This window comes from Mauremys mutica, chromosome 2 (genome assembly GCF_020497125.1).
Source record: "Mauremys mutica isolate MM-2020 ecotype Southern chromosome 2, ASM2049712v1, whole genome shotgun sequence".
In the NCBI taxonomy this organism is placed as follows: domain Eukaryota; kingdom Metazoa; phylum Chordata; order Testudines; family Geoemydidae; genus Mauremys; species Mauremys mutica.
Window position 1 is genome coordinate 106996916 of NC_059073.1, and position 18833 is coordinate 107015748.

At 41.2% G+C, this 18833-nt stretch overlaps 1 protein-coding gene across 5 annotated transcripts in view; it reads right to left on the reverse strand.

Moving 5' to 3' along the window:
- The window catches only part of SLC66A2 (solute carrier family 66 member 2), a 95251-nt gene that overhangs the window by 8079 nt on the left and 68339 nt on the right, over positions 1 to 18833 (reverse strand). The window contains exon 6 of one of the 5 annotated variants that reach the window (XM_045006022.1): positions 7526 to 7636. The exons of 2 other annotated variants lie outside the window; for them this stretch is intronic. In XM_045006022.1, coding sequence (XP_044861957.1) covers positions 7543 to 7636 — 94 coding nt within the window. In that variant the 3' untranslated portion in view covers positions 7526 to 7542. Of the gene's footprint in view, positions 1 to 7525; positions 7637 to 14212; positions 14415 to 18833 lie in introns of all 5 variants that reach the window. 2 more of the 5 variants (XR_006577019.1, XR_006577018.1) reach the window with 2 other exon arrangements.

Below are 18833 nucleotides of genomic sequence, written 5' to 3' on the forward strand. Positions count from 1 at the left end.
CACTCAGTGTTCAGAAGAACACCAAGTTATTCAGTTGCATATATACAAGAAGATTGACATGAAATGAATATAGCTTAAAAGTTAATGTCAGACATCAGAAAATGTACATTAGCTGGAGCATAACACCAGGAGAAAAATCTGCAAATTAATCCTGGGTTTCTGGTTAAAAAAAAAAAACCTGCTGTGAAAAAAAAATTATTAAAAAAAAGCAAGCAAAAATTGCGACAAACCTAATTTCACAAATGCATCTAGGCCAGTGGTTCTCAAACTTTTGTACTGGTCACCCCTTTCACACAGCAAGAGTGTGACCTCCCTAATAAATTAAAAACATGTTTTTATATATTTAACATCATTATAAATGCTGGAGGCAAAGCGGGGTTTGGAGTGGAGGCTGACAGCTTGCGACCCCCCAGGTAACAACCTCATGACCCCCTGAGGGGTCCCGAACCCCTGACCTAGGACACAGGGCCAAGGAAATAACCAGGCCACCATGCACACATTAGTGACCATATAAGTTCTCCCTACTCACACACCCCTATATTTACAATATTACAGACATGCTGGTAGCACCACTTATTGTTAAAGTTGCCTAATACTTTCCACTTTAGCACCACCCCTGTTCTCAGTAGTTTGTCACTTTACCAAACTGTAACCATCTGGGGGGCAATTTTCCATGCAGGGTGTTGCCTCAGGTTCAATGTTTTTTGGAAAATTTCAGCTACAACAGTTTAGCCATTTCTGAAAACAAGGTTAGATGCCCAGTTGGCTGGGTGGGTGGAAGACATAGGTCATATGAGGAGCTGGGGGCAGGGGAAGGGGCACTGGAACTAGCTGGCAAGGAGACTGGGAGTAGGAACCAATGTGGGGGGGATGGAAAGGAACAGAAGGAAGGAAAATCTGACAAGGAGCTGAGGTGTGGCTGGTCAGAGAGACTGAGACAAGGGACCAGGAAGGGGAAGACTGAGATTGGATGAGGAGTTTGAGGAGGGAGACTAGAACTGGGAGCCAATGAGATGTGGAGCTCAGATGAAGAGCCAGAGGGGAGTAGGAGCTGGAAAGGGAGCATCTGGAAGCGAGGAGGAAGAAGGCGATTGGGACTCAGTACATCCAGAGGGAGAGATTAAGACTAGCTGGGCAAGGAAACTGGGACTGGAATGAGAAGCCTGAGGAGTGGAGACCGAGACCATGGGACTGGGTAGACAAGGAGCCAGGATGAGGATAGGGACAGGTTGGAGGGGATGGGGAAGAAGGAGCCATGCTTGTAGGGAATGGGCAGAAGAATCTGTGACTGCTAGAGCACACTCTGGAAAGTAACCCAAGATCCCTTAGTGTCTCAATTACTCTGCTGTCAGCAAATATCTGTGAAAAAAAGTGTCTCTCTCATCCCCCTTTAGTACTGGTCCACGTGGAGGACAACAACCTACTGCTGCTATCAGTTACACTGTAAGCTCAAGTGGAAGAGATTTGTGCAATGGATCAAAGGGTTCCAACCATACTGATGACTCAGGTGGGTGCCACATGGAGTTTCCGTTTTTTCCGATAGAAAACAGTATGTGATCACGTAAGTAAAGACTGTATCATAATGCACAGGCACAAGGGGGCCAGATTAAAGGTTGAACAGTTAAAAGTTAGGAAAGGCCAGAATTCAGGTTGAGTGCTTGACTTTGAAACCTCAGTAATGTTCTTTTAACACAGCTGTGTGGAGGTAATTATTCTACTTGCTGCACACAGTGCTTCCATTCAGAGTAATGGGAGTTTCTGTGTGCATCGAGAGGAATCAGAACTTTGCATCCTCATGTACTTTGGCATATTAAGTCATTTCAGGATTTCACCTGGGATCAGAAAAACGAAGCTTTAGTATGTACATTCTGAACTTTGCCCACTAGCGCTCTGAAGCGGAGGGGAATTCTAATGGCTGCCAAGATATTTTTTACATTTATTCTTATTGCTGAAAAGGAGAAATCTTGGATAGATTGCTTCTTGTCTGCCTGCAAGGAAGAAAGGAGCAGAGTGTCTCGTCAGATAGGCAGGCTTTCACTGAACAATTTTATTTATTTTTGGGTGCTTATCTGAGTGGTTATTCTACAGACCTTTTCCATTCAGGGAAGAAGATGCTAAGTGCCACAAATCAGTCCTTTCTTGCAAGAATACCTGAGGCACAAACAAACAAGCTAGAAGTATGCCAAGGAGATCACCTGCAAGAACCAAGGAGGTTTACACACAAGCTGCAAAAGCTCATTTCCAACATTCACAGAAGCCATATTTCAAACATCAAGTTCTGATGCTTGAGTTTTTCCCAAACTAAGCACCCCAACCATTAACAAAGCTGCACTCTGTGGCATCCACAACAAAACAACATTCAGCTTTAAATCTTCTCCTATCGTTACTATAACGTTTGAAAGCTGGACTGGAGAAGCTTAAACTGCAGGGCAGGCCCTGATCTGCACAACCAGCAGAGAGAAAGTCAATTAGAAAAGTGTTATGACCATACTGCTCCAAGACCAAAAAAACCCGTCATGTTAGTTATGGAGAAAGAGACAGAAAAAGAGGAGTGAGCCATGCCACAGCACGATTGGTTAACTAGAAAGAGATAAATGGCAACATACGTTTCTGCAACAACAGATATGCCCAGTGAAGAGAAGGAGGCAAGAGAGTTGCTCTGAAATAGATGGTGTTGCCAGAGGATGAAGCTGACTTGCAACAAAAATAGCACTTCCCACCAATGTAAATCACTACTGCGGTATCCAGTGACGACAAACCTCCCAAAACCAGTGGCTTTCTTACAAGTGATCTTGTTACAGGGAATGGCTAAGTTAATGACAGTCAGTTAATGTCAAGTCTCCATAAAATTTGAACTGACCATAAATGGAGGGAATCTGTTGGGAATTTTTCTGTTGTGATTTACTCTTAAAAACATGAAAGGATAACTACTTATTATGCTACTGAAATAATTCTCAGAACATCATGTGCTTTTATCACTTGATAGACATTAGAAATCTCTCTTTCCACAGGTACTGCCAAATACTAATTTTTAATATGCTAACATAAAAGAAATCCCTGAGACACTGCAGTTCTGCATCAGTGACAGCATATTTCATATAGATTGTTGTACAACTTACTTTGCTAAAAAATAGCACCAATAGCTTTTATTTTTAGTTGTAGTATTGTGTGTGCTAATACTGCAATTTGAAGTTATATGAATTACAGAAACTAGAGTAGGAAAATATCGATTGGCTCACTTTGTCTATACACTCAGCCAATAAAAGAGTCTTCTGTAGAAAGCTTTTTCCAGACCCCTGTATAGTTTTAAGTATCCTAAAGGGAAACCTTTCCACTGCTTCACTTGGGAGGCTATTCCACAGTCTCACCTAGTGGTTCTCAAGCTATTTACCATTCTGGGCTGCATATGCAACTCTCTATGTGTTATGTGGGCCATATCCAAACAATATATATATTACCTGTATGGCCCTGAGGATGTCACATGGGCCTCAGCTGTGTGCTGATTGGGCTGCAAGCAGCCCACAGGTTGAGAACCACCCACTATTTGGAAATTTTCTCCAATATTTGGGCTCAGAACTCCTTATTCAGGGATCACTCCCACAGAACTTAATCTTCGTCCTTTCTTCACTCCATCTATCCATAGCTTGACTGCAAGTTCTTGCATGATTCTCCCTTTCTAGTACACCATTCTGCTTTTACCCTCAATTCTTTGAGCATTCTCTTGTTCATTACACCTTTCTTCCTCTGCCTACCAAAAGAAAAAAGAACTTCTAAATAAAGTTAAGGCACAAAAGCCTGTTCCCTCTCTCTGCCCCCAAATCATTATTAGTCTTAAAATTTGATGCAACAATACATCAAATTAGCTGTCACTTACAAAGCAGCACATAGGCAGAACCACAGTCTGCAGAACTTTGGTTGGTGCTTGGCACAAATCTACACAAAAGGAAAGATCTAACAGTCCTTGTTTTTATTTGTTCCATGGATTTTCTCATATCAATGTTAACACTCTGCATATGTAGGTAATTTAACACACAAAACCAAAAATATCCTTCAGCTGGAGGATGTGAAGAGGATCAGACATTAGACAATGCCTTCCGTTGTGAAATTCCACAGTGACTTGACCACACATGCCAGCACACTTCAATAAAAATAGCAGCTACGTCTTGCCGGACTGTAATTACACCCATGGTATAGTTATGAGCGTAGTGCTAATTTTATTCAGTGGCCAGCCAAGGGACCCAGAGTCCTAAAGTTTATTTCCAATAACTGGAAGATGGATACAATTTATCCAACTTGATCCACTTAAAAAGTTAGTCGCTGCCCTCTCAAACCAGTGGAAGCTATGTAAAAATCAACAAAATTTCTATGACTTTCAACTTTCTCATCAACTTTTGTGAGAGCTTGGTTATGTCTACACTCACACTTTTGTCAGTCAGAGGCGTGACTGACATAAGTTTCACCAACACAAGCGCCGGTATGGATAGCACAATGTCGGCAGGAAAGCGTCTCCCGCCGACCTAGTTACCGCCGCTCGTTGAAGGTGGTTTAATTCTCTGCTGTCTGCGTAGAGCAGCTACACGGGAGACCTTACAACAGCACAGCTGCAGTGGTACAGCTGTGCCACTATAAGGTCTGTACTGTAGTCGTAACTTTAGACTAGCGCCTTCCCTCAAAGTGCTTTACAACCGTTAACAAAAACCCCTTTGAAGTAGGCAAATAGCAGGTCAGGTTAACACTGGAAAACCTTTGACTGTAGAGTAAACTCATACCAAAAAAAAAAAAAGAGAGAAAAAAAAAAAGCAATATCATCCATATAGCTTATACCAGTTCAGCAAGCAAAATAAGTTATACTGGCAAAAACACATTGAGGCTGGAATAACCAGGTCTACACTAGGTCTTTGCAGGTACAGCAATAATCAGGCCTGGTGTACCCTACCAAGTTTTGTTGGCGAAATCTGCCTTTTGTTAACACAGGTTTGCATGTGTCCACACCCAAATCTAAATCCTGCCAGCAAAACCCAGACTTTCTGTTGCCAAAATAAAACGTCCCCGAACAACAGAAGTCCTCTGATGACATACTTCCACTGGCAAAATGCCAGTGTGGATACTGCATTAATCTCATCTTACGTCTAGAGAAATTGAGGGTCTGGAGGTTAAGTGACTAGCCCAACGTCATGCAGAAAGTCTGTGATTAGGCATGGACTAAAACCCCAGATTTTCTGAGTGAGTCCTGTACTGTGAGCACAGAATCACCCTAGGATCAGTTACAGAGCCAGTTCGCAAGTCTTGAACAATTTGAGGAAACATTTTAAAATCAATAGTTGGCAAAAGTTGTGCTATGTAATTAATAGCTTATATTTGCACATTTCAGGTGAAATCCTGGCTCTACTGGTGTCACTGGAAGCTTTGCCATCAACTTCAGTAGAGCCAGGATTTCACTCTTAGGGAAGAGTTCTTTTGAAAACTAACTCCCTGTATAAAAATCATACAATTCATAAGCAATGATTTAAACTTGCAAATTTACTTCTCTTCCAGAAAGAATGGTCTTGTGGTTAAGGCACAGCATGGATTTTGGCAATGCTACATTCAAACCCTGTCTCTGCCACACAGATTCCCCATGTGACTTTGGGAAAGTCATTTAATAGCTCAGTGCTTCAGTTCCACATCTGTAAAAAAGGGATACTATTTCTCCTTATGACAGGGCACTAGGAGGATAACATCAGTAATATTTGCTAGATGCACAGATTCTTCAGGAAAAAGGGCCATAAAAAGTCAATCAGTGAATAAATTTCAGCACTGCCCATGTTTTGAAAAATATTTTCTAACCATCTTTTTCAGCTGCTAACTGTTGCAATCTGTTTACAACATTAGCATATTTGGAACAAGAAGCAGCTTTCACAGTTGGTTCCAACATCCTCACTTTGGAAAATGTTCAGCTCATATTTTCAGGCTCTGAAAAGCAGCTCTTCTGTATCAGGTCTCCTTACAGAAATGTCAAGTGTACACACTAGTGGCATTTCTGCCAGAGAGGCTGACCTGTCTTTAACACAGAAGCAAAGGCAGAAGACCATGGAATCTGAATGCTAAGCTATTTTTAAAAGTGCAAGAAAAAAAAAATATGAATAGAGCATTTATCCCCAATTTTTAAAAAAAAGTGTCAGTACTGATGCACCACCATCAAGAGCCATATTTCCAAAGGCAAGTGTCTACATTTTGCCATCTGGAAGTCAAGTTTGCACACACCAATACAGGCTATTTGTATGAGGACATATCTAGAGCATTTTTGCAGGCCCAGCAGTGTATATTGTGCACAACCAGTTGAGAAATCTAAGTCTGATACTCTACGCCTAGGTGCCGAGCCTCTAGAGTGCCTTATGTCATTTAATAGCAATTTGTCTGACACTGGAGTGGCACTGACAATTTCCAGAGGGAGCCGTATGTCCAGCCCTTGACAGCAGAACATTTAACAGGAACTTGAGGGAGGAGAAAGATCAAGAGCTTATTTTGGAACTTCAGAGTTAAGCTGAAACTAAATCCGTAAGTAATGGATAGCATAGTGTGTGGGTTTGGAATAGAGTGACCAGACAGCAAAGTGAAAAATCGGGACAGGGAGTGGGGGGTAATAGGAGCCTATATAAGAAAAAGACCCAAAAATCGGGACATCTGGTCACCTTAGTTTGGAAGATCCAGCTATCTGAAAACCCCTGCAACTCTTAGGAACAAGAGGGTTTACTGAGAAAGATGTTCCAGAATGAATGCTGCATTCTGCTTGTTCAGCAAAAAAATTCAGAGAGATGCGCCACTCCAAGGTAGTTGTGTCAGATGTTTATTTTATATTTCTTTTATGCAGCCATGAAACAAATGGGGGGGGAGAAGAGGGAATAATTATGAAGAAGGAGTTAAGCCAATACATTACAGCTACTCAGATACACACATACTTTTCCATGATTTTCAAGTGAGTGTTTTTATTACTACTCCTACCACCACCACCTACAGTGGGCTGTTGCAAAGGGGTTCAGCACTATTTGATAGTGTACTAATGCAAGGTAAAATTTTCCTCTGAAAAATGCAAGTTCAGGTTTGTGAATTCATGATGAATTTGCGGAATTGTTTTGGTCAAAAAACAAAAAAAATCCTCCCTCCTCCAAAGAAATCAAAATATTTTATTTCAACATTTACTTCAATTTTGTTTTGTTGTTTTTAAATGAAAAAAATGTAAAGCTCAAAAAGAAAATGAAACATTTTGTTCAGGTTGAACAAAACGCTTTGTTCCACCATAACTAAATAAATAATAAACCAACTAAAGACTTTTCGGTTTGCCAAAAGTTTTTCTTGATTTGTCAGTACAGCCAGTAAACTGAAAAATCAATTATTCACACAGCTCTGTGGTGTACACATAAAAACACAGATTGGGTAAGCACTCTACAGTGGACTGTTCATATAACAAAATGTCCCAGATTGAATTAGTTTTGCTCATACAGTATATAGAACACTCCTACATAATATTAATTTTTAAATATCTTACTTTTTTACCACGTGCTCTTAAGTGATCGCCCCATTGTATAAAAGACAGGTGTTACAGTCTGTGGAGGTGAAGGATCTTTGACACAGTATGTTGCAAAGGCTCCTTTGGAAGCTGTAATAATAGATACTATTTTGTAGAACAACTTGAAATCACTGATTGAAAGTTGCTGTGTAAGTGTAACCAATGAGCCTCAACACCCAAGTGAAATAGATCAACATTATACCCATTTCACAAGTAGGTAAACTAAGGCACAGAGTGGCTATTTATCCAAGGGCCACACAGAGAGTCAGTGGCAGCTCCAGGAACAGAATTTTCCTGTGAGTTGCTTCTTGACTTTAGTGATTAGAGCATAAATGGCTGTGACTTGTCCATACAGCCTCCTGCGCGCTACCCACTGAAGTGTGCACTGCAGAGAGGTACCTTTTCAACTATTAATAATTTGGCCACTTTTTATGGGGATAAATAATGCAAAAGAAACACCCAACTCCAATAATAGTCTAATCATTTGAGTCTGCAATTCTATCTAGTTTGAAGCATACGGCATTTAAAGATTTTAATAAAAAAGAAAGTAACCTGCTCTTGAGCCCAAGCTTTGTATCCCCAGGCTCCAACACATTATTACACAGATTTTTAACAATTCCCTTTCCCCCCTAAAAAAAACAGGGATTTATAGTAGGAAATTTTGTTAGGCCCATCAGCCAACTTAAGTGAGTTCATTTTAATACACGTGTGCCTTCACTTTATTCTGATAACCCAATGAACAGTCAGCCCATGTTTTAATATTGTAATGATTTAAAGCTGCAATTGCTGCTGAAGTCAACATATACAAAGTACAGCTGGATCTCTAGGTCTAGCGTTAATGTTTCCTATGCTATCTTGGAACAGTGGTCTTAAGTAGCTCCATAAAAAAGCTGGTCTCTCATGGAGCACAATCTAAGAATATCATTATAGTCATTTACTTCTCATGCAATCACATCCTTCAGCTAAATGTTTTTGTACATTTTAAGAAAACATTGGAGAAATACAATTCCCAAACACAACTGTGTGTAGAATAGGAGCGAACACACAGGGGCCAAATTTAAGACTCCTTTGCAATCACCTAACAATCTGGAAATAAGATTAGATTTTTACCTGAAATGAGATTCACCTGCTTCTTGAAACCTTTGTGATTACATGGCAATAATAAATACAACTGCACTTACCAAAAAACACTTGCAAACTGGCAGTAAAGAGGACATAAACCAGGACAGAGGAAAGATCTTTATGCAAAACAGATTTCAAGTATTTAAAAATGGAACTCACTACCTTAAAAAAAAAAATCTGTAGCAGCAGCAACACATAGCAAGTTTATACCTTTTCCTGTGGTAAAACCCAAAATTCCCAATTTTAAATAGAAATCAGAAGATATTGTTTTGTCACAAGATACCAAGCCAGGGAATGATCAGTAAGCAAATTATTGTTATTGAATATTCATTTGCATTATAGTAACACCTAAACGGCCCAATCAGTGCTGGGCTCTCCACAAAACCAGAAAAAGGAGTCCCTGCTGCGGATATAACAACAAAAAGATTGCAAAAAAACAAAACAAAAGTATCAAAGCAAAATACTAATAACTTCTCCATGTAGTAACCCAATATGTATCTAAAGGTTCAGCATTAGCAGCCATAGTAACTGGAGATGGATAAGACCTGCTAGGCTGTAGAACATCCTCCTACCAATGCATGGTTGCTCCCTACAATCTATTTTTAGGGGCTTATCCAGTCTAGGATAAGTGTCTGAAGGGATGGGGCTTCCACCACTACCCTTAAAAAAACTACTCCACAATGTAGCAGATCTATGTCAGGAAGTTTTTCTTGACAATTAGCTTATATTCCCCTTTACTGAAACAATGTATTTCATAGCTTACTCCAAGTTATAACCCCTAGCACCATGCTAAAAATTCCTCTCCATCCCTGCCTTTCACACCCTTCAGATATCTGTAGACTTATGCCACCCCTTCTCCCAAGCTGTCACTGAGCTAAGCATTTTTTTTCCACCTTTCATCAGTAAGTCAGTCCCTCCAGCGCCTTCATCATTTTTGTTGCTCTTTCTTGAATTCCTTTACAGTTTATCTACATCTTTCTGGTAATGAGGAGCCAAAACTGATTGAAGTATTCTATCTGCACTCTTAATCACACAAGTAGTTGCATTGACTGTTGGCAGAACAAGCAAGGTTTGTAAAACGTGCATTGGTATTTGTAGGCTTACGAAGCCACCATTGTTTCAGAATTCCAGAGTTTCTTAAGTATTGGGGGAAGAAGGAACTCTTCAAAAGCCAAGCCGTTTTATACTAGCCCTCCATTATAAGCCCAGTTTTGACCAACTCCTCCTATAACTTAGCTAAACCACACAAAAGTTTTTATGTGACCTACCAGCTGGGAACATTTTGACCAAATCTAACATGCATCGGGCATGGCATATTTATGGTGTGTGTGTGAGACAAGAATAAGAGGCCTTTACTTTTCTAAAAATCTCAAGCCATTTTGGGGGAAAAGCACCTCTCAGAAGAGAGTTTGGGGCTAGAAACTCGAAGTTTGGTTTTATTTATCTGTGTTCTATAGAAGCCTTTGAATATTTGGGAAGGTTGGCTGCTTAAGACAGACGTTATTTGCTATGGATTTCTGAATCAAACCCCCAAACCTTTCTTAAGGTTCTCACTGAAGGCAGGGAGAAGTGGAGATATCCCAGGTGTGGAAAGGGCTGCAGTATAAGAGACAGTTTTGGGAACTAGTGGTATGCTGAAAGTTGGCAGGGAGTTTGTCTACACTACGGAAACTATGCCAGCATAGCCCCATACTACAGATGCAGTCTATACTCCCCCAGTGTAGACACAGCTCTGTTCGCATAGCTGTGTAGGAGTAGGATTTTATATTTGTATTAAAGGTTATAATGATTGGTTATAATAATGTAGTATGTATTAAATGTACTAATGTTTGGTTTGATTTCATCCTGCCAGCCACCCTTTTTGAATAGCAGAAAGGAAGGACCCTCTGGGACTGTGGTAGAAATGCATTTGACAGACTGCCAGTGTCTGTACTGATTTTAAGGCAGGGACAGACCAGAACAATCCTTATGACTGATTATGGTCACCCTTTTGTTTTAGGATAAGTTATAATGTCTACTATGGTTTCCTATATGTATTACAAATTAGGCACTCTAATTAAATATACATTTCTTTGTTTGAGGTTTAGTAAGTAAGAGACACGATCTTGTATTGTGTCCTATGTTAAGGAGATTAGAGGAACGCTGAAGGCCTGGGCCCCAATGTGAATTGTTTTGATTATAAGATTTAGGAAGAGTTAATTTACAATGTTTTTTGCTCTCAAAGGTCTCTGTAAAAGACCGTTTGTGTGAGTGAGGAATGTATGCATCAGGAAAAGAAAAGGTGTGAAGGCCATTGTTATAGCCAGATGGTCAAGGAAGCAGGGCCGGCTCCAGACACCAGCCTACCAAGCACGTGCTTGGGGAGGCACCTTGGAACGGGGTGGCACTCGGGATTTGTTTTTGGTTTTTTTCGTTCGGCCGGGCAGCGCTGGGGGGAAGCGGGGCTTGGGAGGCGTGGCGCCGTGCTGGGGGGGTCGGGGACTTGGGCGGTGCGGTGCTCGGGGGGGCTGGGACTTGGGCGGCGTGATGCGATGCGACGCTCGGAGGGGGCGGGGGACTTGGGCGGCGCAACACTCGGAGGGGGCGGGGACTGGGGCGACGCAACACTCGGAGGGGGCGAGGTGGCGCTCTTTGTTTTCGCTTGGGGCAGCAAAAATGTTAGACGGTCCTGCAAGGAAGGAGTGAAGAGACTTAACGACACCAGGGAACCATCAATGCGCATCCATAATGAAGGAAGGGCAGATTGATGACTCTGAGGTAAGGCTGGCACCCCTAAAGACAATTGATTAAATGGAAACAAGGACAGGATGACCCTCTCGGAGGTGTATTGGAATGTTTCCATCAAAAGATACCAGCAATTAAGGAATAACAGGTCATAAACTGACACAGCAAAATCCATAGACTTCAACAGAGGAAAAAGACTATAAGAACAGGGTGCTTTGCCATCGGACTTTGAGTTCGTCTTGCCACACTCCCGGAGCATCAGATTGCAACTGACAGAGCCCGGCCCCCCTCTGCGCCCAATCTGGCTGGCCACTAGATTGATCCAGACTCTGGACTGGTAACTATAAACATCAACTGGCAGGATTCTGTGTGTATGCATGGTGTGTGTCTGTGTGTGTTTGAAAAGCATATGCTAACTCCTGTATTTTCAATAAATGCGGCGTTTTTGCCTCCTTCCCTATATAAGATCCCATGTACTTTGTATAGCATAACAGCTACGCTGGTCAGGGTTGTGGTTTCCTATACCCATGACCAATGTAGCTATTCCAATGCAACTTTTCAGCACAGACCAGGCCTCAGTGTGGCAAGAAAAGAGACTGCAGCTCAGGCTGCTAGTAGAGGTGGTAGCATGAGAAGAGGGTGGCTTCCCATTTTCACGCTGGTTTTCTCTGGAGTCCTCTGTGGCCTCGTTGTAGAGCACTGAGAATGTAATGGGGAGGGAGGGGAGCAGTGGCAGCAGCATGCAGACAGAGAAGAACAATGCAGTGACCCCAGCATGGAAGTAGGTGCGCCCAGGGCCAATCAGAGGGGGAGCCAGGAGGGCCATTTGGTCTGGGCCTCAAGCTCAAAAGGAACTTCAAATTTAGACATTTGTTAATTTTTTGGCATTTGATGAGTTTCGCAACTTGTTTTTATGCACATCCTTATCAGTACCAAAAGGTGACGCATACTCTCAGCTTAGAGCTGCAAATTTAAGCAAATAAGAGATGTGATTTGTTAAAAGACCATTTTTTTGTTAACTGATATAGATTATTAATATTTATAAACATCTTAAACTCTTTAATATGACAAAAATATATTGGATCTGACAGTACAAGATTAGACCATGTGTCGTCACTTTTTTATTTTTATTATGGCTAGGGGCTTCAAAAGTTGGAAGTGGCCTGGGCCTCTCTAGACCTCTGAGAGGGCCTGGGCTGGCCACAGTTTAGGTATTAAGTTAGGCCGCGGCAGGAAGTTGCAAACGGAGCAGAGCAAGTGGCAGACAAACCACCGATTTTGTTGAAAGAGGGGGGAAACATTTGCTCCTTGAAATCAGATTCAGACAGACAGTTTTCTACCAACATCTCTTTAGGGCATGCACGGAAAATACAGTAGAGTATGCCCCTTCTGTCAGCCCAATCAGTTTGAATATGCTGGATATTATCCCTGCTGAAGTGATTCTTTCAGTGGGGAGGGGAGGAACCCAAGCCTACCATATTCAAAGAGAGTCACTCCCCCTCCACCCTTCCCATTGGTATTAGAACCACAAAGGGTGGCAGGAAGTCACAAATTCAAGCTTTGTCATAGCACTGAAATTTGGTCTAGGAAATAAACATCTTAAAACAAAGTTAAAAATCCTTTTATGTTAATGGTTTTTTCCCCCCCAAGTCTCCCGCAGCTCACCATTTGCTACTGTACTTTTTGTAGCCACAGTAAGTTCTATTAAAAGTTTCTCCGTGACTGTTCCACCAAACCACTGTTTAACAGAGGGAGATAAATAGTGTACAAAGCCTTTATACTGGAGGATCTCCAAGCATTTCACCAACATTTAATTATGGTATTATTTCCAGTTTGCAGATGGGGAAAATATATAAGGTACAGGGAGACAGTAAGCCACCTGACTAAAGTCACAGATGGGGTCAATTTAATAGCTGCAATTAGAACCCAGGAATTTCTGTTTCTCAATCTTGGCATTCAGAACACTATACCAGATCTTCCTCACCAACAACGTGAAGGCCATAAACCATGGGAAGGTAGTGCAAGTAAGAGAAACACAAAAACAAACAAACCCCAAAACACTACTACTGCCAGATGTATGGAGGCATGAGATGGAAGAAAGACCTTTTTTTAAAAATACATCTATGATTTGGTTGACAGTATGGAGCTAGAGTGGGATAATATATACATGACTAGACTGTCAACAGAAGTACTTTGAACGAGCAATGAAAGCAATCAACAGATGAAATAGGAGAAGATCAAAATGCTTAATAGCTATTTTATAATCAGTGTTCACTGAAAAGGATAGCTGTAGCCCAGATAATTGGTGCCATAATACCTAACAAGGAAAGGAAAAGGTCACTAGGCAAAATGATGAAGGTACATGTTAAAGAATGCCAGGTTACCATTCACATAGCTGAAATATCAGAAGCACTGACAATTATTTTTGAAGAATCATGGAGAATGCTGGAAGTCCCAGAAGAATGAAAAATGTTAAATGTTAATTATTTGAAGAAGGGTAAAACACACTGAAGGAAATACAGATGGATACAGTTAACGTTAACACCTGGTAAATTACTAGAACAGTTAAAGCAAGCAGTTTTCCTTGAGGAAAACAAGGTATTAGCCAATATGGGTTAACTTAGGGGATAAAGGAAAGACAGATGTAGTGTATCTTGACTTCAATAATGGATTTGAAGGAATTCTACATAAGACACTTGTAGTAATAGTAGAAGAAGTGGTAATAATACTCTGCACTGATACAGCTACTTCCATTTATGCTCATCGTTGAAACCCTGATGTCTCAATTTGACACCATCTTTTCTGTTGGCCAGCTCCTACCTGTTCTATTGAAAACTGCAGTTCTTTTCCATGCCACTAGTCCATGAACCATGTTTGTAAATGTTCTTTGGTCCTGGAAGCATTTGTACTGACTTCGGAGCATTTCTTGCCTTGCCAGGTCAGAAGATTTCAACTCGTAAATCCACATCGTTCTGATTAGTATCTTGATTTTTCCACTTCAGCTTTAACTTGTTAGCAGCTGCTGTTTCAAGAATGACTACAGTTAGAGATTACATTATGCCATCACTTGGAAGCTGGGATTCTCATTATATAAAACTAGATTGAAATGGAGAAATTGCCTTTTCTGCATTATAACTGGCAAAGTGTTCAATAAACATTTCTGTTCTGTGTTTGGTAAAAAGATTATGTTTCATATCATCTGATGATTGAACACTTTCTATTCCAATCATAACTCAGAAGGATGTTAAACAGAAGTTACTAGTGTTAAATATTTTTAAATCAGCAGTCCAGACAACTTGCATCCAAGAACTTTAGAAGAGTTGGAAAGGTGCTCACTGGATTGTTAATGCTGATTTTCAATAACTCTTGGAACACACCAAGGAAGCCCCAGAAAACTGGAAGAAAGCTAATATCATGCCAATATTTAAAGAGGGTAAACGGGATGATCTGGAGTTACTGGTGGGACTGCTCTGTAGCATCTCCTAAGGTGCCAAGCATGGCTCTGCAGGAGCTTCTCGCCTTAGCCCACAAGTTTTGGCTGCCTGCTTGGAGCAGGGTGTCCCGTGCCATAAGCTCAGCTTTGGTCTCTACACAGTCAAATAAAAATAAACTCAGAATTTGGCATCTGCCCCTTTAAGATATAAATTGAAAGGCAAGCACTTAGTTTCAGCACTTGAAGGCAAGGCCCTGACCTGGCCCAGGGGTTCTGGGCCAGGCATGAGGCGCTCCTCCTCTGTCCAAGTCTCACCCAACACTCCCCTGATAAGAAACAGACAAGCCGCCTTAACTGGCCTGCCGACTCCCAACTGGTCTGTGCTGGCCCCAATGCCTCAGGGCAGTGCTGGGGGGGGGGGGGTCTGCGCTGCAGGGAGCAGGGTTGGAGCTGAGTAGGGGGTGCCCTCTCCTCGCAGTCAGTCCTGGCCCTGATGCTAGGAGGCTGTACAGCCTCTGGGCCTAGAAAATGTTGTTAGTAACCTAGCCTGAGCAGAGAGATGTCTGGACACCGATGCCTCCAGCAAGGGGCAGAGGTGACCGGGTAAACCAAATCACACTTGGGTAATTATAGGTCTGTTAGCCTGACACTGATATGGGGCAAAATAACGTAACCACTGATATGGGATTTGATTAATAAAGAATTAAAGGAGGGAAAGATAATTAATGCCAAAACATGGGTTTATGGAAAATAGATCCTGTCGAACTAACTTGGTATCTTTTCTTGATGAGATTGCACGTTTGGTCAATAAAGGCAATAGTGTTGATGTAATATACTTAGACTTCTGTAAGACATTTGACTCATGACATTTTGATTAAAAAACAGAATGATACAAAAATGAACGTCACACCTTAAATGGATTAAAAACTGGCTAACTGAATGGTCTCAAAATGCAATTGTCAGCAAGGAATCATCACAATAAAGCACGTTTGTTTTTAATGAGGCCCTGCAGGAATCTGTTCTTGGCCCTATACGTTTTAACGTTTTTATCAATAATCAGAAAAATCATCACTAAAAAAGTCTGTAAATAACACAAAGATTAGGAGAGTGATAAATAACGAAGAGGACAGGTCACCGATACAGAGCAATCTGGATTGCTTGGTAAGCTGAGCACAAGCAAACAATATGCATTTTAATATGGCCAAGCATCAAGTGATACATCTGGGAACAAAGAAGGTAGGCCATACTTACAAGATGGGCAGGGGCAGCTCCAGGCCCCAGCACGCCAAGCGCGTGCTTGGGGCGGCATGCCGCGGTGGGCGCTCTGCCGGTCGCCGGGAGGGCGGCAGGCAGGGCTCCGGTGAACCTCCCACAGGCACGCCTGCAAGAGGTCCACCGGAGCCACAGGACCAGCGACCGGCAGAGCACCCCCCGCGGCATGCCACCCTGCTTGGGGCGGCGAAATGTCTAGAGCCTCCCCTGAGGATAGGGGACTCTATCCTAGGAAGCAGACACTCTTGAAGAAGACTTAGTGGATAATCAGCTGAACATGAGCTCCTATTACAGCACTGTTTCCAAAAAGGTTAGTGCAATCTTTGGATGTATAAACAAGGGAATCTCGAATAGGAGGGTAAATTATCCCTGTATTTGGCACTGATGTGACCACTACTGGAATAGTGTGTCCAGTCCTGGTGTACACAATTCAAGAAGGCTGTTAATAAATTGGAGAGGGTCCAGAGAAGAGCCACAAGTATGATTAAAAGTATTGAAAAAAACTCACATGCTTTATAGACACAGACTCAAGGAGCTCAATCTATTTAGCTTAACAAAGAGGTGAAGGGGGCGGGGGTATGTTCTAATTCAAACAGGAGTTAATTCTGGGAAGTCCTGTGGCCTGTGTTATACCAGAAATCAGACTAGATCACCACAATGGTCTCTTCTGGCCTTATCTAAGAACCATTAATTTTTAATCTCTAGTAATTCATAGTAGCAGCTGCTTAAATCATGATGGTAATCACAAGGCCATTATTTTAAAATGCAGTATGTTGCAAATTGATGGAGCTACAGTAACAAATTCTTTGTATCCTTGGTAAAGTGGAAATCCTGATTTTTTTCAGTGTCATACAGTATTCATTTCACAGCCTGGCTGGTTTGCAAAGGAGAGAACCTTAATGCTGTCGCTGGCCTCTTGGAATAGCAATGTTTTGAGCACTGAGATAGGAAGATGCTGACTTTAGAACAGTGTAACTAGCAATCTCCGGTTTTTAGACATTCCGAACATGTTAAAAGAAAGAATCTTGCCATATTTAAAAGGAAAATTCCCATTTAGGCCTCAATCCTGCAGACAATGGGAAATTCTCATTTAATTCCTATTCTTGTGTTTAGTGACAATCAGAAACTGGGGTTAGAAAATGTAAGCCAATATTGCTCTTACTTACTTCCTAAAACTTTAGAACTGCAGTCACGTTACTGATTTAAGGTTGTGGTTTTTTTTCCTTTTGACATTTCAATCCTGCAGCACCAATTTTATTGCATTTCTGTGCTTCTGCTGAGGTGTCCAATGAAGATGAGGCCAGCATCACTTCCATTTGAACTAAATTAATTCACTGTTAATCCAGAACTAAGGTGTTGTACATATGCACTGTTGTTTTGTTTTACAGAGAGAAGAATACCTGAAGATGTAGCAAAGAATAATATGCTGGTGTTATTTTCAATATTTTATTTTTAGTCTAAAATTCCCTTTAAAATAAAAAAAGAGATAGTGATGTCATTTTCAGATTGTTTCCCTGTCAGCTGTAGTCAGAAATTATCCAGAGACCAAAGTCTATTTCAACTCATTGAAAATTCCTAGCTTCAGGTTTTTCTTATTTGTTTAGATCAGCACAAAAAATAAAAAACAAAAAACAAATTCAAAGCAGTCAAGCTCAGGCATCAGATTCCCTGTGTGTGCTGCCAAAAATGCATCTGCTCACCATGACTCATTCTGTTCTGTCAGTGTACCTCATTCATAATTGCAGCCCATTCTTCAACACCAGTCTGGTACTTGGTGATTAAAATGGTCCTTTTACAACTGCTCTTTAAAGTACATGCCTGAAGTGATATAAATACAGACTAAAAATCCCTCAACTCACAATAACCTTTCCAGGGGTCAAACTAACTATTTTACCAGAGCCAAAAGTCTCTGGACCAATGTAAAACAGCAGTTAAGCCACTGAAGTCAGAAATGTTTATGCTGATGTAAGGAAGATACAGACGCCCTCTGTCTGTAAATGGAAGAAAGATGGTGTGAACAGCTGCACTGTATAAAAAAAAAATCCCACAAAACAAATCTTATCTCCCACTGAGAAATGCGGGTTATTTTAGATTTTCAGAACGAGCTGGTAAGACAAATTTGGGGGAGAGGGAGCAAGCAAGATACCCAAGGACACACATGCCTCAGATTTTTTTTTTTTGAAAGAAGAACAGCTATATGTACTGAACATGTTATATTAGATAACTCTCAGATGTAAGGCTGCTTATAGCTATGTTATACCTCATTATAATATTACTCTTACAGTCAGAAGTGTATCAAAATTTGCAATTCTTGGCTCCCATGGCTTGAGAGACAATGAATACAGACTGTTTTTCTTCAGTGAGTTATGATTATTTTACAGGGTAATTCCAGTAACCCCAGTAGTATTGCTACAGAAGAGGCAAAAATAAGCATTTTCTTCTAGTTCTCATTTTTCCCCAGTTTCAGACCTCACTGAGTTGTAACCTGATCTAATATAATACCTTAACTCTCCCACAGAGCCTTTATGGAACAGATTTTCCAAGTTAGGCATGACTGGAAAAAGGATGACTGATAAAAGGCTAATGTAGTGCCCATCTTTAAAAAAAGGGAAGGAGGAGGATCTGGGGAACTATAGGCCAGTCAGCCTCACCTCAGTCCCTGGAAAAATCATGGAGCAGGTTCTCAAGGAATCAATTCTGAAGCACTTAGAGGAGAGGAAAGTGATCAGGAACAGT